Raw genomic sequence first — 25,381 nt, 5'->3', positions numbered from 1 at the left:
ATCTGCTGAATGGATTAATGGCTGAATGAGTCCACAGAGAACAATTCCTCAGTCCCGCGGCTCAGATCCCTCTCCAGCCCGTGGGACGCCACACTCACCGGGCGCCGCAGTTTGTTGGAGCTGGGCGCAAGCCCTCCGCTTCCCACCGTCCCCGCTTCAGGAGCTCGTGGAGCTGCAGCAAATCTACCTGCCCAGGGGCACTCCTCTTACAGCTACCAGCCGCGTACTGGAGCCGAAGCGGGGGCCTCCCGAGGAATGGACAGAAGGTGGAGAAAAAGAAATTTCCCGCCAACGCCGTAGCCCCGCCCCCAGGGTGTCTCCACGTTCCGTCAGCAGCCAGCCCTTCCGCCCCGCCCATCTAAGGAGGGGACGCAGGACGTACATCCGTCAACGGTCAGAGGCCATCATTGATTCGGTATGCTACGCCGTTCGCGCAAGAAAGTGCCCGACTCTAAAACATTTCCGGGTTCAAGATGGTCGCCCAAACTATTTAGTGAGACTTCCTCCATCCTTCTCCATTCCACTCCGGTTTTTTAACCTGGATGTGACGTCCTAAAGAACCCGACGGAAATAGAACGGAAGGAGGTGTAAAATGGCGAACCGTACTGTAAAAGATGCGCACAGCATCCACGGCACCAACCCTCAGTATCTGGTGGAGAAGATCATTCGGACGCGCATTTATGAGTCCAAATACTGGAAAGAGGAGTGCTTTGGCCTTACAGGTGAGCAAGAGCGCGCCGATCCCCCCGCCCCAACCCCGGTCATCTTGTGGCCCAGTTCTCCAGACCAGTCCGATAGGACTGGCCCCTGGGGGTGAGACTAGAGGGGAATCATTGTCATTCAGAAAAATCTGAGCGCCTACTCTGTGCCTAGTCTTGTGTTGGGCTTTGGGAACACAGATGGATCTGATAGGACCTCATTCGGAAGGGTGTCACGTTGCGGTTCTTTGAGTCATTACATGTTTAATGATAACTTGCTGGGTTCCAAACAGCACAGAGACCCTGAAGGTCTTAAAGGAATGTCAATAAGCTTGAAACCAATTCATGATCGTCCTATACTCAAATCTGGACCATTTGCAGTATTTCCACATCCCAGTCCTAATATAAATATATGCTATTCAGAGAAATATTCCAGGTAGTCTTTGATCTTTGTTTAATTCTGGCTCCTCTTTTGGAGCTGTGTTACCCCAGCGAACCGTGGCTTTCGTTACTGTAAAACGAGCATAGTAATACTGAACTTAAAGGTCAAAGAGTTGTTCTAAGGATTAAATGAAATGTATAAAAAGTGTTTGGTATAATAAAAGGAATCCAAATCGGAAAAGAAGAAGTAAAGCTGTCACTGTTTGCAGATGACATGATACTATATATAGAGAATCCTAAAGATGCTACCAGAAAATCAATGAATTTGGTAAAGTAGCAGGATACAAAATACACAGAAATCTTTTGCATTCCTATACACTAATGATGAAAAATCTGAAAGAGAAATTAAGGAAACACTCCCATTTACCACTGCAACAAAAAGAATAAAATACCTAGGAATAAACCTGCCTAAGGAGACAAAAGACCTGTATGCAGAAAATTATAAGCCACTGATGAAAGAAATTAAAGATGATACAAACAGATGGAGAGATATACCATGTTTTTGGATTGGAAGAATCAACATTGTGAAAATGACTATACTACCCAAAGCAATGTACAGATTCAATGCAATCCCTATCAAACTACCACTGGCATTTTTCACAGAACTAGAACAAAAAATTTCACAATGTGTATGGAAACACAAAAGACCCCGAATAGCCAAAGCAATCTTGAGAAAGAAAAATGGAGCTGGAGGGATCAGGCTCCCTACTTCAGACTATACTACAGAGCTACAGTAATCAAGACAGAAAAACAGAAATGTAGATCAATGGAACAGGATAGCAAGCCCAGAGATAAACCCACACACATATGGTCACCTTATTTTTGATAAAGGAGGCAAGAATATACAATGGAGAAAAGACTTCCTCTTCAATAAGTGGTGCTGGGAAAACTGGACAGCTACATGTAAAAGAATGAAATTAGAACACTCCCTAACACCATACACAAAAATAAACTCAAAATGGATTAAAGACCGAAATGTAAGGCCAGACACTATAAAACTCTTAGAGGAAAACATAGGCAGAACACTCTGTGACATAAATCACAGCAAGATCCTTTTTGACCCATCTCCTAGAGAAAGGGAAATAAAAACAAAAATAAATGGTACGTAATGAAACTTAAAAGCTTTTGCACAGCAAAGGAAAACATAAACAAGATGAAAAAAGTGTTTGGTATAGTTACAGCTATATGTTAATAAAAAGCACTCAGTAATCAGTGGTGGCGGTGGTGCTGTTACCATTGTTAACTACTGCTCTGCTGTTACTGCTCTGCCACCATCCTAGCTGTGTGTCCATGGACGAGTCATATTGTTTCTCTGAGTCGCCATTAAATTTTGGAGTCATGTAAGGTTTACTTTGGGGGCTTTTTCTCATTCCATAGTTTTCTTCTTGGATGATATCCGTACCACAGTTACCTCATATATATAGATGCCTTTAAATTTATCTCTGCAGCCCAAATCTCTCCCTGAGATCTAAGTCTCTGATTCCAAGGCATGCCAACTCCATATGTGCAAAAGTGAACTCATGACGTTTTTTCCCAACACTAGGTTATGTTCCCTTGTCATATATTTTCATTGCATTCTGCATCTTCTTTCAATTACTGATCACACTTTCAATATTTTTTTTTAATGCTTTCTGCCTTGCCTGACTGTAAACTCCATAAGAGTAGTCATTGGGTCCCTCTTCTTTATCCCTCTACCTGTATCTCTGCTACTTGGCACCTAACTGTAAATTGCCAACTGTAATATGGAATGAATTAATATAGAAATTATCCTAAGGGAACTTGGAGAAGTCTGATTTATAAAGTGATTTCCCATTAATAGTACCTAACCTTTATTTATTTATTTATTATCTGTGTGTCAGGTAGGTATTAGCATTTGTTTCTATTATCTCATTTGATTCTTACTATAGCCCTTAACTTTGTACCTTTGTTATTCAAATTTGAACTGACAGGCTCAAAGAGAGGTGAAATGACTTGCCCTAGTTCACACAGCTAGTGTTTGATTTTTTAAAAAAAATATATTTATTTATTTGGCTGAGCCGGGTCTTAGTTGTGGCATGTGGGATCTTTAGTTGTGGCATGTGGTATCTAGTTCCCTGACCAGGGACTGATCCCGGGCCCCCTGCATTGGGAGTGTGGAGTCTTAACCACTGGACCACCAAGGAAGTCCCTAGTGTTTGATTTTTTTTTTTATACAGCAGGTTCTTATTAGTTATCTATTTTGTACATATTAGTGTATGTATGTCAATCCCAATCTCCCAATTCATCACACCACCACGTCGACCCCACCCCCCACCCCACCCTCTGCCGCTTTCCCCCCTTGGTGTCCATACGTTTGTTCTCTACATCTGTATCTCTATTTCTGCCTTGCAAATCAGTTCATCTGTACCATTTTTCTAGATTCCACATATATGCGTTAATATACGATACTTGTTTTTCTCTTTCTGACTTACTTCAGTCTGTATGACAGTCTCTGGGTCCATCCACGTCTCTACAAATGACCCAATTTTGTTCCTTTTTATGGCTGAGTAATACTCCATTGTATATAGGTACCACATCTTCTTTATCCATTCGTTTGTTGATGGGCATTTAGGTTGCTTCCATGACCTGGCTATTGTAAATAGTGCTGTAGTGAACATTGGGGTGCATGTGTCTTTTTGAATTATGGTTTTCTCCAGATATATGCCGAGTAGTGGGATTGCTGGGTCATATGGTAATTCTACTTTTAGTTTTTTAAGGAACCGCCATACTGTTCTCCATAGTGGCTGTATCAATTTACATTCCCACCAACAGTGCCAGAGGGTTCTCTTTTCTCCACACCATCTTCAGCATTTGTTTGTAGATTTTCTGATGATGCCCATTCTAACTGGTGTGAGGTAATACCTCATTGTAGTTTTGATTTTCATTTCTCTAATAATTAGTGATGTTGAGCATCTTTTCATGTGCTTCTTGCCCATTTTTATGTCTTCTTTGGAGAAATGTCTATTTAGGTCTTCTGCCCATTTTTGGATTGGGTTGTTTGTTTTTTTAATATTGAGCTGCAATGAGCTGTTGATATATTTTGGAGATTAATCCTTTGTCAATTGATTCGCTTGCAAATATTTTCTCCCATTCTGAGGGTGGTCTTTTCATCTTGTTTATGGTTTCCTTTGCTGTGCAAAAGCTTTTAAGTTTCATTAGGTCCCATTTGTTTATTTTTGTTTTTATTTCCATTACTCTAGGAGGTGGGTCAAAAAAGAGCTTGCTGTGATTTATGTCAAAGAGTGTTCTTCCTCTGTTTTCCTCTAAGAGTTTTATAGTGTCCAATCTTACATTTAGGTCTTTAATCCATTTTGAGTTTATTTTTATGTATGGTGTTAGGGAGTGTTGTAATTTCATTCTTTTATGTGTAGCTGTCCAGTTTTCCAGCACCACTTATTGAAGAGACTGTCTTTTTTCCATTGTATATTTTTGCCTCCTTTTGTCATAGATTAGTTGACCATAGGTGCGTGGGTTTATCTCTGTTCCATTGATCTGTATTTCCCTAGTGTTTGATTTTGACAACAGTATTGAAAGGTTATTATCCCCATTGTCTAGATGAAGTTCGCTCAAGGTTGTGTAGCTATTGAGGAGTTATTTGTTGTTATTGTTTTGTTTCTTCTAACTCTTAATCTGGCTTTTTTTTCTCCTAACATGATGCCAAGCACGGACTCTGAAGTTAGACTGCTTGGATTAAAACCCAGGCCCTGCCACTTTCTGGCTGTGGACCTTGAGCACATCACTTAATCTTTCTTAGCCCTCATTTTCCTGGCTGAAAACAAGGGCAGTGCTAGAACTTACCTCCATGGCTTGTTGTGAAGATTAAATGAAATAATATGAAATGCTTAGCAGAGTACCTGTTATATAATAATCTTTCAGTGTATATTGACTGCTGCTATTATTATTAATTATTATTACACTCTTGTTCTCCTAATATTAAACTGTTAATTCAGGAGCACCAAACGTTGAACTAGCTTTAACTTCTCTCCACTTCAAACCTGGAAAAGCTTAGTCCTGATGTGTCTGAGATGCCACTCTGTTTTTGTTTCTTAGCTGAACTTGTTGTCGATAAAGCCATGGAGTTAAGATTTGTGGGTGGTGTCTATGGTGGCAACATAAAGCCAACTCCCTTTCTGTGTTTGACCTTGAAGATGCTTCAGATTCAACCTGAGAAGGATATCATTGTAGAGTTTATCAAAAATGAAGATTTCAAGTGAGTGAAATGTTTATTAGCTAATATAAAAACTTCAATTTCATGGTCCAGAATTTGGCTTTAGTTAAGAGGAGTGAAAACAGTGTTACCTCATTTCCACAGAGTTCCACTCTAGGATTTTGCTCTTGAGCCTCTTGAGTTTGTGTTTTGTCTGTTTTGATTATATTGACCTTCTCCTTCACTGTCTCAGTCTTGATGGCTTTTCCCAAAAAAACAGTATTTCACAAACTCACTGAGCATATACTAAGCAGAAGTGAGTGCCTAATATGTTGGTAGCAGTGAATGCTTAAGGATGAAGAAAACAACATAGTGTGGTAAAGAAGAGGGAAACTTTGGTGTTAAATGTAGGTTCATGTCCAGACCCTGTTACTTATTAACTGTGACCTTGGAGAAGTTACTTAATTTTCTAAATTTTACTTTATTTACCTATAAAATGAAACAGTAATAGCAACTCAGGATAGATGTGAGGATTAAGGAAGACAGAACAGTAAATCTCCCAACACAGTGCCTGTTGCAGGGTGTACGGCCCCAAAATATAAGCTGCTCTTATTATTTTATTATCCATTTTCAAGGAGCTCACAGACAAGTATAGGAGACAGACATAATAATAGATTATTATGTGCCACCCTCTATTCTAAAAAATTTAATATAATAATTTATTTAAACTTCACAAAACCCTGTAAAATTATTATCCCTATTATATAGGGGAGGAAACTGAGGCAGAGAGAGATTGGTTTCCCCAAGGTCAAATGCTGGTAAGTGGCAAAGCTAGTTTCAGAGTCCATATCCTTTGCCACTCTATTTTGTTTGTCATATACAGAAACTGTTGAGTTTCAAATGCCTACTCTTTATCCAAGTGGAGATTTGAGTGGGTAGTTGGGATATAGGAGAAAGGGAGAAGAAAGGAATCTTACAAACATTAATGGCTAGAAAACAGCTAACTTTTATTAGGCACTTACTGTGTGCTAGCTATATGCTATGCTTAGCACCTTACATACATTTTTTACTTAATACACCAAGCCATCAAATTAGGGACTATCAGGTACATTTTATAAGGATTGAGAAAGCAAGTAAATTGCCCAGTGTTACACAGTTAGTAAATAATGGAATCAGAATTTGAACCCAGATGACTTTGACTTTTTTCCATAACCAGCATTCTGCTTCCTAGCAACAATTTATATATTCATGTCTATGTAAATTGGTTGTATTGTTAGTAAATAAATCTTATACTTTCGGTTGTTAAATTTAGTATCTCATTTGATTCTTAAAATAATCCCATGAAGTAAATAGGTTGTATCTTAGTTTTACAGATGATATAATAGACCCTGAAAGTTGAGCAGCATATCCTAAGTAACCACAGCCAGTAAGTGGTAGAATGAGAACTTGAACACAGGTCTCCATATTTTAGCTATCTTTCTACTGCCCCATGCTGCTTCTAAAAATTTAGCTTTCTCATCTGCCAAAGAGAAGAAAGAACTTGTTTATCCACTACTGTCATGAGAAAAGCCAGTTGTAAAACTCAGGAACTTTGTAGGATGGCCTGTTGTTTCACTGTCATCTATGTGTCAGGTATGTCCGCATGTTGGGAGCACTTTACATGAGGTTGACAGGCACTGCAATTGATTGCTACAAGTACTTGGAGCCTCTATACAACGACTATAGAAAAATCAAGAGCCAGAACCGAAATGGAGGTGAGTATGGTGCCAGGTGTCTAGACCTTCATCCCTGAGCCAGTTTTTATTTCACCAGTATCTCTAGTGTCACATTGTCACATACATTGTGAGTGTTGCTCTTAATCCAGATTGTTACTGCCTTCAGTCAGGTCCTCCTTCTCTCTCATGGGGAGTAGCACTCCATTAGACTACTAGCTTCCTTTCGACCTTACCCAGTCTGCCCGTCTGCCTGTCTTTCCAACTGCATCTCATGTTAATTCTTGCTTTGCATCATGTGCTCCATCCCATAAAGACCTAGCTCCTGAATGACCTTCACTGTAAAATCCTTCTCCAGACCTCCCAGGCAAGGTTAGTTTTCCATACATTACACCTTCACAGTTCTTTCTACTGGCCTCTCTTGTACGATACTTCACCCTGCAGTATATAGACTGTACTCATGCTTATGTAGGAATCCCACTGAAAAATAATAAGTGTATCCAGGAGGGGCAGCTCCATACCTTTTACAGAGACATATTTTGTGGTAAAATGGGATTCAGGGAATGCAGTCAGAACTTTTTCTCACTTAGTATCATAACAAAAGACTAGTAGCATTTGCCTTTACCCTCTACATATTACACTAAGGAGTAGAAGTTAAGAATTTGGTATTATTCTTTAAACTTTTATTAACTTATTCATTCATTGAATAAATACATATTAGGTGTCAATGTTATGGCAGGTACTATGCTATGTACTGAAAATAATATGGTGAACAAGATGGACATGGTCATGGCCATCATGAAATTACTTAGTTATGACTCTATTATGTTAAACTAAGACAGGAGTTTTAAACCTAGTGACAATTTGGGCCAGATATTTCTTCTTTGTGGGGAGCTGTCCAGTGCATTATAGGATGTTTAGCAGCGTCCCTGGCTTCTACCCACTAGAGCACCCCATAGTTGCAGGGGGGCAACACCACTGAACTAAGAACCAAGAACCACTGAACTAAGGTAATGTTTACCATAGAAATTCTAAGAAGCTATTGCTCCACTTACCATATAAGATACATGATTCTTAAAAATAGCAAATCACTATGTTGTACACCTGGAACTAATATAATGTTGTAAGTCAATTATACATCAATTTAAAAAAAGTTTGCTGACCCGTGCAGGGGAAAAGATACATATTCTATATTCAGGAACTTAGTGGGTTCACATGAGAAATTGTACTTGAGTTATAAATTTTATTCATGAACATTACCCCATTACAATTCAGGACTCTTTGTGCTTGTTTTTTGTGTCTCTCCTGCTAATTGGGACAGCTTCATTCATCCCTTTATCCCCAGCTCCTAGAAGAGGCATGGCACATAAATGGCCTCAATAAAAGGGAGTTGAATGAATGAAGATAGGTGGTGATGACAAGAATATGAAAGGCTGTAGTTTGAGCCCAGGTTTGACAGTAGTCCCTTCAGTGTAACTGCCACACTGCAATAGCTTTATTAGTGAATGTGCAGGCAAAGGGAAGCTGCAGAGAATTCACACTTTCTATACCAAGTACCCTGTTAGATATCTTACATAAAGAATCTTACACTTCTTTTACTTTTTGGCTATTTAAATTTATTTCCTAGTTACTTGAGCTTATTATTTTTCTTTCAGAGTTTGAACTGATGCATGTGGATGAATTTATTGATGAACTACTGCACAGTGAGAGAGTCTGTGATATCATTCTGCCCCGGCTACAGGTAAGAGATAAAGGTCATACACACACAATACACAGTACACAATAAAATGTGTGTAAAGATCTCTTTACACGCATACATGATAAAACACCATGGAGCTCAGAATCTTCTTTTTTTTTTTAATTGAAGTATAGTTGATGTACAATATTATGTAAATTATAGGTATACAGTATAGTGATTTACAATTTTTAAGGGTTCTACTCCATTTATAGTTATTATAAAATATTGGCTATATTCCCTGCATTGTACAGTATATCCTTAGAGTTTATTGTATACCTAATAGTTTGTTCCTCTTAATTCCCTCCCCCTCTTCCCTCTCCCCTCTGGTAACCACTAGTTTGTTCTCTGTATCTGTGAGTCTGCTTCTTTGTTACATTTACTAGTTTGTTGTATTTTTTAGATTCTACATATAAGTGATATCATACAGTATTTGTCTTTCTCTGTCTGATTTATTTCACTTAGAATAATATCCTCCAATACTGTATAGCACAGGGAACTATGCTCAGTACTCTGTAATAACCTAAATGGGAAAAGAATTTGAAAAAGAATAGATACAAGTATATGTATAACTGAACCACTTCACTGTATAGCTGAATCATTTTACTGTACACTGTACTGTACTGTACTCCATTATGAAATAAAATTTTTTAAATAAATAAATAATTTTAAAATAATAATAATATCCCCCAAGTCCATCCACGTTGCTGCAAATGACAAAATTCCATTCTTTTTTATGGCTGAGTAGTATTCCATTGTGTATATATATATATATATATATATATATATATATATATATATATATATATATATATATACTGCATTTTCTTTTTTGTTCCAAATATACATATATTATTATATTTCTTTATAAAAAATTAATGTAATTATGACAATATACTTTAGGTTTTTTAAAAAAATTTTTATTGGAGTATAGTTGATTTACAAGGTTGTATTAGTTTCAGGTGTACAGTAAAGTGAATCAGTTATACATATATCCACTCTTTTTTAGATTCTTTTCCCATATAGGTCATTACAGAGTATTGACTAGAGTTGCCTGTGCTATACAGTAGGTCCTTATTAGTTATCTATTTTATATATAATAGTGTGTATATGTCAATCCCAATCTCCCAATTTATTTCTCCCCCCTCTTCCCCCTCTGCTAACCATAAGTTTGTTTTCTGCATCTGTGACTTTCTGTTTTGTAAATCAGTTCATTTTTACCATTTTTTTAAGATTCCACATATAAGTGATATCATATATTTGTCTTTCTCTGTCTGACTTCACTCAGTATGACAATCTCTAGGTCCATCCATGTTGCTGCAAGTGGCATTATTTTGTTCTTTTTAATGGCTGAGTAATATTCCATTGCATATACGTACATCTTCTTTATTCATTCATCTGTTGATGGACACTTAGGTTGCTTCCATGCCTTGGCAATTGTAAATAATACTTCTGTGAACATTGGTGTGCATGTATCTTTTCAAATTAGTGGTTTTGGGTTTTTTTGGGTATTTACCCAGGAGTGGACTTGCTGAGTCATATGGCAGTTGTGTTTTTATTTTTTTTGAGAAACCTCCATAATGTTTTCCACAGTGGCCGCACCAATTTACATTCCCACCAATATTATATGAGGGTTCCCTTTTCTCCACATCCTCGCCAACATTTGTTATTTGCATTTTTTGTGATGATAGCCATTCTGACAAGTGTGAGGTGATATCTCATTGTGGTTTTTTTGATTTGCATTTCCCTGATGATTAGTCATGTTGAACATCTTTCCATGTGCCTGTTGGCCATCTGCATGTCCCCTTTGGAAAAATATCTATTTAATTCTTCTGCCCATATTTTTTAATGGGGTTGTTTGCTTTTTTCTTATGGTCCTCCTAATTAGCAGTCTTCATGTCTATGAGGAAGATAGGAGATTGGGAGTGAGAAGAAAACAGAAAAAGTGATTGAAGGGTAGGGCTTTAAAAGTGAATAACACAAGAAAATTTTGTTCTTTAAAATGTTATATTATTAAGGAGATTGTAGTAGAGTAGGTTTTTAAGCTTTGTGAGCAGTTTTTCAAATTGATCTTCATATAAAAATCTAGGATATAAAACAGATGAAAGGAAGGTCAGGAATGGGAGACTGATCCACCTTAAATATCATCTTTATCGTCTTACCTCCCTTTCCTAGTGAGAAATAATTGTCCGTGAAGCATCTTTCAAGAATGAGTCTTACAGCATATGATTTTTAAAATAATATTGTAAAATACAAAGAGAAAACAGATATAGTAGGTAGCCTAAAGAGAAAGGGAATGGTCTATAGTGGAGAGTTGAAATTTATCCATGTTGTTGCACATTTCAATAGTTTTTTATTTCATGTTTGCTGAATAGTATTCCATTGTATGGATATACCACAATTTGTTTACCCATTCATCTGTTTATGCAGAATTGCAGGGTACAAGGTCAATGTACAAAAATCGGTTGTATTTCTGTACACTAGCTATAAACAACTGGAATTTGAAATTTTGCTAAAAAGGTACCATTTACAACAGCATCAAAAAATTTAAAATAGGGCTTCCCTGGTGGCGCAGTGATTGAGAGTCCACCTGCCGATGCAGGGGACACGGGTTCGTGCCCCGGTCCAGGAAGATCCCACATGCCGCGGAGTGGCTAGGCCTGTGAGCCATGGCCGCTGAGCCTGCGCGTCCGGAGCCTGTGCTCCGCAACGGGAGAGGCCACAACAGTGAGAGGCCTGTGTATGGGGGGAAAAAAAAATTTTTTTAAATAATTAAGGATAATTTTGTCAAAAGATGTGTAAGACTTAAAACTATAAAACATTGCCTTACTGATGGAAATGAAAGAAGACTTAAGTAAATGGAGATATATCATGTCCGTGGTATATTTTATACCATGACTTAGAATTGTTAAGTTGTCAATTCTCCCAAATTAATCTGTAGATTCAATTCAGTTCCAGTCAAAATCCAAATAAAATTTGATATAACTTGACAAACTGATTCTCAAATTTATATGAATATGCAGAGGACCTAGAATATCTAAAACAACTTTGAAAAAGAACAAATTAGGAGGACAAACACTACCTGATTCCAAGACAGTGTTGTGTTGGCATAAAGCTAGACAAGTAAATAAATGGAACAAAGTAAAGGGACCAGAAATAAGTGTACATATATATGGTCAGTTGGTTTTCTACAGAGATGTTAGGGCAATACAGTTGAGAAAGGATAATCTTTTCCACAAATGGTGCTAAAACAGTTGAATAGCCATATGGAAACCAATGAATCTCTACCCTTAGCTCATAAACTTGAAGGGGATAATAGTCTCATAAAAGCTAAGAGTATAACATAAAGAAGGAAAACATAGGTGAAAATCTTAGTGACCTTGGGTTTGACAAATTCCTATAATAAGACATAAAACCATGAATTATTTATTAAAAATTAATAAATTGGCCTTTATAAAAATTAAAAACTTGCCTTTCAAAAGACACTATTACAAAACTAAAAAGGCAGGCCACAGACTGGAAGAATATATTTGCGCAACATATATCCACCAAAGTTCTTGAATCTACACTATATAAAGGACTCTTGAACTGAATAACAACTCAGTGGACAAATGAACAAAAGATTCTAACAGACATTTTACCAAAGAAAATACATAGTTGGCCAATAGCACATAAAAAGTTGTTCCGTACCGTTAATCATTATGGAAATGCAAATTAAAGGCACAGTAATATACACTACATACCTAGTAGAATGTGACCCTGACCCTATCAGGTGTTGGCGAGGATGTGGAGGAACTGGAAGTCTCCGTATCCTATTGGTGACAATATAAAATGGTACAACCTCTTTGGAAAAGTTTGCCAGTTTCTTAAGAAGTTAACCATACAATCCAGATATTCCACTTCTAGGTGTTTACTTGAGAAATGAAAGCTCATGTCCACACAAAGACATAAGCACAGATAATCATAACAGTTTTATTTGTAATGGCCAGAAACTGGAAACAGCCCAAATGTCCATCAAGTGAATGGACACAAATTGTGATGTGTCCATACATTGGTACTACTCAGCAGCAAAAATGAACTATGGATGCACAACAGCGTGGATGAATCACAAAGTAATTGTGCTGAGTGAAAAAAGACAAAAAGCTGTATGTACTGTATAATTCCTTTCTAATAAATGTAAATATAGTGACAAAAAGGAACAGTGGTTGCCTAGGTGCAAGATAAGGGAGTGGGGAGGAAAGGGAATGAGAAATCACAAAGGAGCACAAGTAAACTGTTGGGTGGGGTGGATTTATCCATTATATTGATATAGTGGCTTACAGTTGTATACAGTACGACTCAACACTCATCAAATTGTATACTTAAAAAATGTACAGTTTATTGTGTATCGATTATACCTCAGTGAAACTATAAAATGTATTGCAAAAGTCATTGGAATACCTGTAGAGTAAGGGTCTTTTGCTCTTAGTGCTCTACTATTCTCTTATTCTGATGTCTATGTAAGAATCAGCAGCATTAATGAAAGGGTCGCAGAAACAGTGTTTAAGATGGGGGATGGGAGCAAATTCTTAAGTTTTAAGCAACCACAGAAACCCAAACTGGGAGGATCCAGAACTTCAGGTCTCTTTTTTGATCCTACTGCAGCTCAGTAATTTTGAAGCAATTTGCTGTATCCCACCTGCTTTTGAGGTGCTCATTTCCTTGCTAGATATAAACTAAAAGGAATAATTTAAAGATCAAAGGTCACATAGTATATGATTCTCTTTATACGGTATATTCAGACTAGGCAAATACATAGAGACAAAGCAGATTCGCAGTTACCAGGGGTTTCAGGGAAGGGGGAATGAGGAGTGATTACTTAATAGGTATGGGGTGTTTTTCTGGTGTGATGAGAAAGTTTTTAAACTAGTGAGAGGTGGTCATGGAATAGCATTGAATTTTATACTTTAAAATTGTTAATTGTGTATTATGTGAATTTCACCTCAATAAAAAACAGATCAAAGGGATCTGAAAAACTTCAAAGTAGAGAATAGAATGGATTACAGATACATAATAAATGGGTGAGGTAAATTTGCTCGAGGCAGCAAACCAGATGGATAAATGTAGTTGGTAGATGAGTGCTCACACTTAAATGCAATGAACCACTCCTCCACAGTGACTCAGTTACAGAAAATCCTAGAAAATAATCCTGAAAATTATTTCTTCTTTTCCATATTGGCTACTGTAGACTGTGTAGTGAAAAGAATGACATTTAAAATCTGAAAACCTGATTTCAGGGCCCAATTCTCACATTTATTATCCTTAGCTGCTACTGTTATTTTTAGAAATACTGCAAGAAATGGAATATTCTGAAGTGCAGTCAGTTGTAACTAAGGGTTCCAAAGCTCGGTCATCTCTAAGCAAGCATATTGATGCAAATGAGGTAGTCTGCCTGGAGGCTAGAAGGAAAGACCACAAAGCAGGACCCTCACTGAGGAGAGAGAAATTGAAATATGACTGATATCTGTTATGTCACCAAGGGGTGTGTTCCGGTGTGGGCCTCTCTATGTCCTGGATGAAATGACCCTTAAGACCACCTTCTGCTTTGATTTCTGTTCCTATTAAGCAACTCATAGGGCATCAATTTAGCTTCTCATGTGCCCTGACATTGGCAAGGAGTTGCTCTGGAATGAATTCTAATTTTGTCAAACACAAATACTGTAAGTTAATACACTGACTTAAGTCACTTCCAAGTCTGGTGAACATTAGGGATTCTAGGTGCCCTGTCTGATGCAGTCCTAGATCCCAGACTGTGGTGATCCTTTCCAAGGAGCCCTTTTTCAAGGGATTGACTTCACTAAATGGCATCTTTGTCTCATTTCTCCTAATCTTCGTAGAATTTTGTTAGTGATGAGTGAGAGCAAAATAGAGAACAAATGTTACTATTTATTTTAGGGCTATCCAATGATCTCTATGTCCTTGGCACAAAAATGGTAAGGGGTCTTATGACCCAGTCCATTTGTCAGTTTTAAACTCACCTTTGCCTTTCAGGTCCTTAGTCACTCAGTAAGGACTACTAAGCCACATCTTAGAAGAAATGGAACCAGGAAATGGATTGTTTATATCCTGAGCCTTGTTCAAAATGCATGACTGTAGACAGCTACCCTAAATCCTGGGTCTAGTCAAGAGTTGGTGCTACTTCAGAGCAGGACCCAAACCCCCAAAATGGGCTGAGTCTCAATGGATCTCTTGGGTCAGATTCTGGTCTGAGCCTCTCCTGGCAGAACTACCAGCCAACAGTCTCAAACTATTGGCCCTTGTGTGTGAAGCCCATATTTTTTATTCAAGGCTATACCCATACTGATTGATATTCTAGTGACCTTAGAATATAAGATCACAGGGAGTAGAGGCAATAGAAAAGTGATGCTCTCTTCCACTTTGTATTTATCTCTTTACAGGGGAACTTAAAATATATATATAGATTCCAGGTATGCGAAACTCCTTAGGAAAATCTTGAATTGTCTAGGATGTCTTTGAAATGAAATTGCCTCACCTGCTGCACCATAGGTTTTCTCTCACTCCCAGAAGCCCAGTGTTGCAGCTTTAGGACATAGAGGAGATAGCAAGCCCCCCCCCAACTCTCACTGTGTTCTCTGTAGAAACGCTATGTGCTAGAGGAAGCTGAGCAACTGGAGCCTCGGGTTAGTGCTCTAGAAGAAGACATGGATGACGTGGAGTCCAGCGAAGAGGAGGAAGAAGAGGATGAGAAGGTCAGACACCTGGGAGCTTAAGGGTTGGAGGAGGGAAAGTTACAGGGAATGGGAATGGACTTTTTTGTTTTGTTTTCAAACTTTAATTTTTAACTTTCTTCAACCAAAAAATGCAATATGTAGTCATTAAGAGTATAGGATTTATAGTTAAATAGACCTTGATCCATATCTCAGCTTTGCTGTTTACTAGCTGTATAATCTTGTGCAAATTACATAATCACCATTTTCTCTTCTATAAAGCAAGGATTATGAAACCTTTCTTTTAGGACTGTTGTGAGCATTAAATGAAATTATATATTATATACATAAAGCCATTAGCTTTGGGACATAATTGCCTTATAGGTGGTAGCTATTAAAATAAATACTTCGGACAAAAACAATACTCTTCATAATTGAATGCATACTAAGGAGTAAGCCTAGTTTAGGGGGAAAAAACCACCTACTGCATGGTCATGTTCTTTCACTACTTGTTAAAATGCTGAAAAGTTGAAAACAAGCAAGCTGTCAGGGAGCAGTCAGGTAAACTATTATGGCAATTCAACAGACTATTAGGCCGCCATTAAAAGTATTATGAGAAGTATATGATAGGGACTTCCCTGGCGGTCCAGTGGTTAAAACTCCACGCATCCACTGCAGGGGGTGCGGGTTCGATCCCTGGTCAGGGAACTAAGATCTGGCATAACGTGTGGTGTGGCCCAGAGAAAAAAGCATATGATAATGTGGAAATGATTGTGGTGATGTTAAAAAAAAAAAAAGGATCTAAAACATTTGTGATTAAAATTATAAGAACATGTATAGAAAAAGGCTGGGGGAAATATAAGAAATTCTGGCCTATGGATACTGAGACAGTGTAGATGGAAGTGTAGCTCTGAGCTAGTAGGCTCCATCTAAGTTAAGTGCTAAAGGAAGCGCAATCATTCATGAATTGAAAGCCAGGCAAGGCTGAGGTGCTTCGTCTGTGGTGAGAGGACCAAAAGTAGGCATTCTTTTTTTTTTTTTTAATGGAAAATTTAATCATATACCAAAGTGGAAAGAAAGTGTCTCCATCTACCCATCACCTAGCTTCAACAATGATCAACTCAGCTGTTTTGTTTCCTCCACATCTCTACCCAATTGTCCCTCACCAGTTACCTTGAAGCAGATCACAGCCATCATATATTTCATAATATTTCAGAAAAGACAAGGGCCCCCTTTTTAAGCAAAACTATATACCGTCATCACCCCCCAAATGAACAATGATGCCTTAATCTCATTAAATATTCAGTGTTCACATTTCCCCAGCTATCCTACATTTTTAACAGTCTGAACTAGTATTCAAAGAAGGTCCATAAATTGTAACTGGTTCATCTTGTAGTCTGTCAGTTCCATCCACTGTTAATTTTTCCTCTTGCAGATTTTAAATATATCAGGTCATAACATTCTGTACATATTCTCACAATCTGTATTTTTGTGATTGTGTCCCTGTGGTATCACTCATCGTGTTCATTTGTCCCTTGTATTTTCTGTAAACTAGTACTTGAGTCTAGAGGCTTTAATTGGATTTGGGGTTTTTATCCCCTTTGGAGTGGAGCAACACTACTTCATAGGTAATAGTGTGTACTGCCCCCAGGATGAGCGAAGTCTGGCTGTCTCTCTTTTTGTAATATTAGGAGCCACTGATGATCTTTGCCTAGATCCATTAGGGGTTGTAAAATGGTGATATTCTAATTATTTCTTCATCATTTGTTACCTGTAACACTGCTATAAAGAGAAACCTCCCAAATCAACATTTAGTTTTTCATAGGTACAGTTTATATAAGGTAAGATAAATTATTTCCCTTTATCAGTTTTTAAAATAATGAGTTGATTTGATAGTATCCTCCCAAGGAGGAAAGCTCTCTTGCCCTTGGTAACACTGTGAGTTCATGGATTTAAGCATATTTGGTGTGTTTTGGACCATTATTGTCCTTGTTGATGCTCAAATTGTCCCATCTTTGGCCAGTGGGGGCCCCTCAACTTGACTTGTGAGGCTTTTTGATACAATCATAGTAGTCTCAGCCCCTTGCTTTCTGATATATGTTCTAGTCACGTCTTGTTACCTTCTAGCCTGGACCTAGAATTAGCTAGTTTTCCAAGAAGCCCTTGGTTGCATTAATTGGGATATGATATTTAGAGACCACAGTCTGGGCTCATTGCTACAGCTGTGTTTCTAGGACTTTACAGTTAACAAAGCTAGGGGAAAATTTTTTTTAAGCTTCAAGTACACTATGAGTTTGTACTTATTAATCTTATCGATCTTACATCTGCATCTCTTTTCTTTCACGTTGGAAATCCCATCTTCTTAAGAAGCATACTTACTTACCTCTCACTACTCTTACATAGTCCCAGAATAATGGTACCAGCACTAAACAATAATGGATTAGAAACATTAAAAAATTTTTATTTGCTTGTTTTGTCCTTAGGGTTATCCATGTATTCAAATTACTGTTTTAAAGTCACTTGGAGGTGGAATTTGGGACGGAATGGGGAGGAGAGTGTAAACTGTGTTCCTAGATGGTTGTCTATAAGCCTGTGCTCATCACTGACCCATTCTAACTCTTTTCCAGTTGGAAAGAGTGCCGTCACCTGATCACCGCCGCAGAAGCTACCGAGACTTGGACAAGCCCCGGCGCTCTCCCACACTACGCTATCGGAGGAGTAGGAGTCGGTCTCCCAGAAGGTTAGGGCCCTAGTCATTGGCCTCTTCCAGGGAGACTTTAAGCACTGTAGCGTAGAAGTTTGGACTTCATGGAAGGAAAAATGCCAGCCTATGGATAATGTCTGTTTGTCAATGTATTAGTTGCTACAAAACAACCACTCACAAAACCTCAGTGGCAGACATTTATTTAGTTCACAGGTCTGTGGTCAGTGGTTTAAGCTGGGCTTAGATAGGAGGTTTTTTGAGTATAAACTATGGTCCCTCATCTGGTGCAATCAGTTGTCTTTTGGCTAGTATAGGACAGCCTTAGCTAGGATGACTGGAGCAGCTCATCTCTTCTCTATGTGTGTCACATTCTAGGCTAGGTTAGGCCTGTTCCCATGGCAGTGGCAGAATACAAGAGCAAACAAGCCCAACCATGCAAGTATCTTTCCAGTATCTGCTTGCATCACATGTACAAGTATCCCATTGGCCAAAGCAAGTCACGTGGCCAATCCCAGACTTGGAGTCAGAGGGTATTAAAGTTACATGACAAAGGACATGGATAACAGAGTTGGGTGAAGAATTGGGGTAATTTTTGCAATTTACGATATCCAGTGCACCTACTAAGGTTCTTCTTTCTCTTTTTTCTTTCCGTATAGGCGGAGTCGGTCTCCCAAAAGAAGGAGGTAGGCCTTTAGTGACTTGTGATGAAGGATAGGGATTTGGGGAGGGGGATGCTGTTGTTGTGTTTATACTGTCGGACAGATGTGGGAGTCTGACCAGTTATTTCCACAGCCCCTCCCCTCGCCGAGAAAGGCATCGGAGCAAGAGTCCAAGACGTCATCGCAGCAGGTCCCGAGATAGACGGCATAGATCCCGCTCCAAGTCTCCGGGTATAGCATTTGGGCCTTTTGCTATTGGTTGTCTTAAAGAAATGTAATAGGAGCAATTAGCTTCCTGCAGTACAGTAGTACCTTACTTTATTATTGTCTAGGAAAAAAGGAAGTGGATATAGAATTTGAAAATTAGACTTCACATCTTAACTGTCACTTACCAGCTTTGTTGATAGGAGGATGAGCGTCAGTTTTTTCATCTGAAATTATAGGAGTAAGACTTAACAGATTAGTGGTAAATACCCAATGTGATATTTTTGAAATTTAGCCATAAAGCCTTGTGAATACATATGAAGTGAGTTCAGTTCTCTGCTACCAACAGTGTCCCTATCATAGGCCAAAAAATATTAAGCCAATGAAAGGAATTGGGAGAAATGACAGTGGAGGAATAGGAGGGTAGAATCTCATTCAATAGCCTTTTCTTCCCCAGGTCATCACCGTAGTCACAGACACAGGAGCCACTCAAAGTCTCCTGAAAGGTATGGATTAACCTCTATTTTGACTTAAGAATTTCACTCTTTATTCAGAAATTAAAGTCCCAATTACAACTAAGGTGGACCTGAAATTTTCTTGTATTGATGGAGACACTCAGGAATTCTCCTTAATTACAGGACAAAGTTGGGCTGTTGCCCTGAAAATTACTAGAATTATATATACTGTGTTTTGTTTTTCCTTTGTAGGATTGCAGCTTTCAATAAAGGCATGAGCTTTAATCTCAGGAGACCTGGGGTTCAGTCCCAACTTTTAACACTTAACAGTTGAGTGACATTGGACAAGTCACTTTCATTTGATAAATTTTTATTAGAAACTTCTATATGCTGTACACTGTTAGGTGCACTCAATCTCTCAGAGGTCATTTCCTCAATGGTAAATTTTGGAGAATGCCTAACTTGGTGTTACTCTTAAACATAAAAACACCAAGTATATTTATGAATGTTGGGTATCATCTCTGTCCCCATCAGTGTTAGCATATCCCAGTCTTCCTCAAAAGTCCTTGCCCAGGTTCCCAAACAGCTGTTAAATTTAATGATTTGTATGTGTTGCCATTTCAGATCTAAGAAAAGCCACAAGAAGAGCCGGAGAGGGAATGAGTAACAGACTCAGTTTGGTTTTAGTCCAAGTGGCCTTCTGTGGAGATAAAGGCATCTGTCTATGTGCAAGAATGAAGATCTACTCCCCAGGCAGCTATGAGAATATTCTGGATTTTTTTTTTTTTTTTACCAAAAGTTTCTTCACTTTTTCTTTTTTAAATGAAAGAGGTGCTGAGTTTTGTATCTTGTTTTGAATCATAATCCACATGTTTGTTTGAGTGATAATGCTTCCTAAGGGCTGCTTTTGACCTCTTTGTACAACCAACCTTGTTTGTACTCAAATTTATGAGGGTAGAATGGACTGGAACAGAAGGTATGAAACAAGGGGAGGATGTGGCCACCTGGTGACCCTCTTGTTATTAAATTTGACACACCCATTTCCTGTTTTTCTGTGGTTTAGTTTTGGTTTACACTGTGATTAGAACTGTTCTGAGAATCCTGAGATTTGTGCTGCTGCTTGCTGTACCGTTAAAAAACCAAGTCAGTAAAATATATTAGCTCCAAGTTTTATTTCTAGCAGCAGCAAGTGGTAATAAACATGAAAACTGACTGGTTAGCAGCAGCTTTATAAGAAAAGAATGAATTCAGTTAGTAAGGCTTCTTCTGGATCATTTAACAGTTGCACTGAATGTTCAACAAACAGTAAAACTTAACACTTTTTATATAGCGTTCTTCCACAGTGTTGTTTCTTCTTCCCCACAGCCTTGAATTCCAGATTAAGGTGCTCAGCGCCTTTATACTACGGGCATTGACATTATCAAATCTAGACAGTAGTAGTACGGCAACTAGGTTGAAAAAATTTGATGGAGAGAAAAGTATCTAATGCCACTCAGGGTTTTAACCTGAATTGCTGGACAACAGCACCATTCACATAACCAGAAAATACAGCAGGAAGAGACCAGGTTTTAGAGGGGTAGGTAAGGTAGTGAGGGTTGTGGTAGTAGTGAAAATGATGCATTCAGTTTAACTTGAAGTTTAATTTGAGACAGCTAAGGTATATCTAGATAAAGCCCATACATCGTAAATAGAAGCACAGTGATCCAACCCTGAATTGAGGTAATTGTGGAAGGTGTAGAATTGAATGCAGTGCCCAGGGAGATGTATGTATATGTAAGAAAAGCCAGTAATAGAATCATAGGCAACACCAACACTGTTGAGGAAGAAGTGCAAACACCGATTGAAAACTGAAATGAATCATTCAGAAAGGTAGAGGAAATAGAGTGGGTTTAGAAGCCAAGGACACAGAAGTAAAATAAGGACTGAATAGTGTCCACGGGTATTGATAATCAAGAGGGTGTTGGGGTCTTTGCTAGAAGAGTTTTGTCTACCTGTTCTTACCTTTCCTCCTTTAAAAAGGAAAAAATGATCAAATGATTTCCTGCAGCTCTGTCCTTGGCAAGAATTGTGAAGACCAGCTGCCTCACAGGATCCAGTTTCTTGGGAAGTCATATTTGGTCATAGGATAAACATCCTATTGCTTGCTGTTGAACTTAAGGACTTTTGCATCAATATTAAAGCATTTTGGGATCATATTTGAGATTTCATGTTCTTCACTGATTGCTCTCCTGATAATATCTGAGCTAATGTTGTCCATAAGAGCTATTATGGTTCATCATACAACTATATATAGGACTGCCTTTAAAAATTAAATATAAGCACCTCTATTTGTATCTGCTGTAGAGTCCTAGCAGTTATTTCTTTATCAAAGTGTTCTAAATGGAAAGAAATGTATGCTGGCTGAATGACCTTTGGACCAACCAAGTCATCATCCAGTATACTGTTAAAATAAAATTTTAAAAGTATACTTTATTATTAAACTATAAAAATTTAGAAACCCACCCCAAAACCCCAATAATTTTTTTTTTTTTTTTTTGCGGTACGCAGGCCTCTCACTGTGGTGGCCTCTCCCGTTGCAGAGCACAGGCTCCGGACGCACAGGCTCAGCGGCCATGGCTCATGGGCCCAGCCGCTCCACAGCATGTGGGATCTTCCCGGACCGGGGCACGAACCCGTGTCCCCTGCATCGGCAGGCGGACTCTCACCCACTGCGCCACCAGGGAAGCCCCCCAATAATTTTTAATACCAGAAATAAACCTCCCCAAGCATAAACTATAAACTTAAAGCATACTTAAGAGTGGGACGTGTCAAACCTCTCTCTAGAGATCATTTTGATAAATTACAGAATTGTAGAGGAGATGAATTTAGTACAGACTTTGCTGAAGGACCATTTCTGTCAACTATGTGCTAGCCTACTGGATGAGTGAGGCCTTGGAACTATATAGCTTTACAACTTTTGACTAGCCTATATTAAGAGACACATTTTACATCTTACCTCTGAACTCATACATATTCTGCACTAAAACAAATTTCAGGAAAAAATTCGTATTCCCTGTGCAAAATACATTCTGATATTTCTTATGCAGTATCAGTTTTACTATCGGGTGCAAACCACTAAATTGATTACACTTCCCACAATATGAATTATACTACTTTAAAAGCTTTGCCATAGGGCACAATGACCTGTTAATACTAAGGAATGAAGAGATATGTGTTCTCAGGGGCAAAGGAAATAATGGATTTGGTGAGAGGCTTCCAATATAACAACCGAACTTAAAGTTCATTCCTCTAGCCCCTTTCCATTATTTTTGGTAGACTGACCTAAGTTTAAATAAGCATTAATCAGAAAAGAATGATCACAGATGCTGGCCACTCCCAGCCAAAAGTTAACAAGTTTCCACAGACAAAAAAGATAAAATAATCTGTTTTTTAAAATGCAAGAATACAGGTTCAAAGAGATTAAAAGATAAGAGATGGAAATTAAGCATGGCAGAATTTAAGAAACAAAGATTTGAAAATTGGGAAACTGAAAGTCTTATTAGAAAACCCAAAATACAAAATAGACAAGGCATAGAGAAAATAGGCTGGAGGGGGAAAAAATGGAAAATAATAAAAAGGTATAGAGATAATCAAGAAGACATGAAAAGAAATCCTGCATGTGTATAATTGACATTGCTGATAAACAAAATTGAGCAAATCAAACTTTAAAAATTCAAATAGAAGAAAAATCGCCTTGATTTAAAAGATAAAGAATTATATAGGCATCCAAGCAGAGAAATCAAGCCATGTATAGTGAGGGAAAAGATCAGGATGATCTCAGGTCTTCATTAAGGCAGAGAAGCAAAAGGCTCCAAAGGTCAGGAAAACAAAGTGTGCAAGGAACTTTACACCCAGCCAAAGTTGTCCTTAAAATATAAAGGGAATAGACATTCTCAAGTATGCAAGTGCTTAAAAGCATACAACCACTTGGGAAAAAACTGCCTGATAATGAAATTTACTCAGCAAGAAATGAATCAAATTAAGGACTCAGGAAAAAAAGAAGCGGTAAAAGAAATGGTAGTAAACATTTTAGAAATTTTAAATTAAAAATGGGAAATTGGGCTTCCCTAGTGGCACAGTGGTTGAGAGTCCACCTGCCGATGCAGGGGACACGGGTTCGTGCCCCGGTCCAGGAAGATCCCACATGAGCCATGGCTGCTGAGCCTGCGCATCCAGAGCCTGTGCTCCGCAACAGGAGAGGCCACAACAGTGAGAGGCCCGCGTACCGCAAAAAAAAAAAAAAAAATAGAAAATAAAAATGGGAAATTATCATAAGACAAATGAAATATCTGAACATTGTCTATATATGAATAATATAACCAGGAAGTAGGGGAACTCTTTTAAGTGTCCTGGTTTCATTTTTTATGACAGGAGTCATATACTATGTCTAAAACATACAAGAAGCTAGAAAAAAATTACTCCAGCCTCTTTAATGTTTTCTGTAATTGTCCTTAATTTTGAAGGAGTCTTTTAGAACTAGATTCTCTTGTAGAAAAAATTTTTAAGTTGAACATTTCTTCACTTTTACATTTTTTTGTTAAATCCAAGTAAAATTAATTTGCCAGACGTACTAAATATAGCATATAAACCCACTTTTGTAAAACTTTTCCTGTGTGTGTATCTGTATATATGTGTACATATATGTATATAATGTATATATTTTAAGAGATGGTTTGAAAAAATGAAGTTCACTAGATATTAATAGTATTAATTTCTGGTTTATGGGTTTTCGAGTGATCTTTATACTTTGTTCTTTTACTTAATGCTTTTTTTGGTAATAAACAAACAATAAAGTTAAATTATCCTTTACAAGGAAAAATTGAGTTGTTTGGAGTTTAGAGCTTTCTTTTTTTTTGGCGGTACGCAGGACTCTCACTGTTGTGGCCTCTCCTGTTGCGGAGCACAGGCTCCGGGATGCGCAGGCTCAGCGGCCATGGCTCACGGGCCCAGCCGCTCCTCGGCATGTGGGATCTTCCTGGACCGGGGCACGAGAACCCGTGTCCCCTGCATCGTCAGGCGGACTCTCAACCACTGCGCCACCAGGGAAGCCCCCTAGAGCTTTTTTTATAAGCTTACCAACACAGTTTACAGATTGTTTCTTGGAACTGCAAATTGGTAACCACTTTTTGGCAATACAGCAATTTGGCAATATGTAGCAGGAACCTTAGAACTTTTATCCTTTTTATCTAATAATCCCATTTATAAGAATTCACCATAATAGAATACAGTTGACCTTTGAATAACACAGGTTTGAACTGCATGAGTCCACTTGTATGCAGCGTTTTTTCCAATAAATATTACTATCCTACATGATCCAAAGTTGGCTGAATCTGCAGATGTGGAACCATGGATATGGAGGGCCAACTATGGTATTTGAGCATCCATAGATTTTTGTATCTGCCACAGATCCTGGAACCAATTCTCTGCGGATTCTGAGGGATGACTATAATCAAATACACACAAAAATAGCCTTATCCTATCATCATTTTACATATATTTTTATGTAGAGAAGAACTGGAAATAGCAAAAATGTCCATCTGTAGGGAACTGAATTAGTAAATTACATAGTATATCATTAGTATTCATATTTTTAAATAATCTTTAGTGGCAAGGGAAAATATTAATCTCTCCAAGTGATTAAACATTACACAAAACATCTCAAAGCAATGTGATCTTAAGTGTGTGTGTTCTCTGCAGAAGATTGATAATTTAATTTTATACTTTTCAATTGATCTACAATGAATTTGAATTCATAATCAAAAACTTAAGTTTGTAATTTATATGAAAAATTTGTAAACTTATGAAACTCAGCTACTACATAAATTATCAATACAAACTAAGAGTTTTCTATTTTTCAGCTTG

General features: G+C 38.0%; 1 protein-coding gene across 1 annotated transcript; it reads left to right on the top strand.

Annotated features, from left to right (window-relative positions):
* The first annotated feature begins 566 nt into the window (after positions 1 to 566).
* On the top strand, positions 567 to 20,265 carry PRPF38A (pre-mRNA processing factor 38A). The gene is made up of 10 exons (XM_082834111.1): positions 567 to 722; positions 5,208 to 5,367; positions 6,937 to 7,058; positions 8,672 to 8,757; positions 15,390 to 15,500; positions 18,086 to 18,198; positions 18,819 to 18,845; positions 18,955 to 19,052; positions 19,483 to 19,531; positions 20,105 to 20,265. Exons 1-10 carry the CDS (start codon positions 593 to 595, stop codon positions 20,145 to 20,147), a joined length of 939 nt encoding a protein of 312 aa, XP_082690237.1. The 5' UTR covers positions 567 to 592; the 3' UTR covers positions 20,148 to 20,265.
* The last annotated feature ends 5,116 nt before the right edge of the window (positions 20,266 to 25,381 follow it).

This window comes from Leucopleurus acutus (assembly GCF_964270905.1).
Source record: "Leucopleurus acutus genome assembly, chromosome: 2".
Lineage (NCBI taxonomy): Eukaryota > Metazoa > Chordata > Mammalia > Artiodactyla > Delphinidae > Leucopleurus > Leucopleurus acutus.
Note: the sequence above shows the minus strand (reverse complement) of the source record. Positions and strands in the feature narration are given on the sequence as shown.

Coding starts and splice junctions, on each gene's coding strand:
- PRPF38A (XM_082834111.1), top strand. CDS start 593: ATGGCGAACCGTACTGTAAAAGATGCGCACAGCATCCACGGCACCAAC. Junction 5,368..6,936: donor ATCAAAAATGAAGATTTCAA/GTGAGTGAAATG, acceptor TCTATGTGTCAG/GTATGTCCGCATGTTGGGAG. Junction 15,501..18,085: donor AGGAAGAAGAGGATGAGAAG/GTCAGACACCTG, acceptor ACTCTTTTCCAG/TTGGAAAGAGTGCCGTCACC.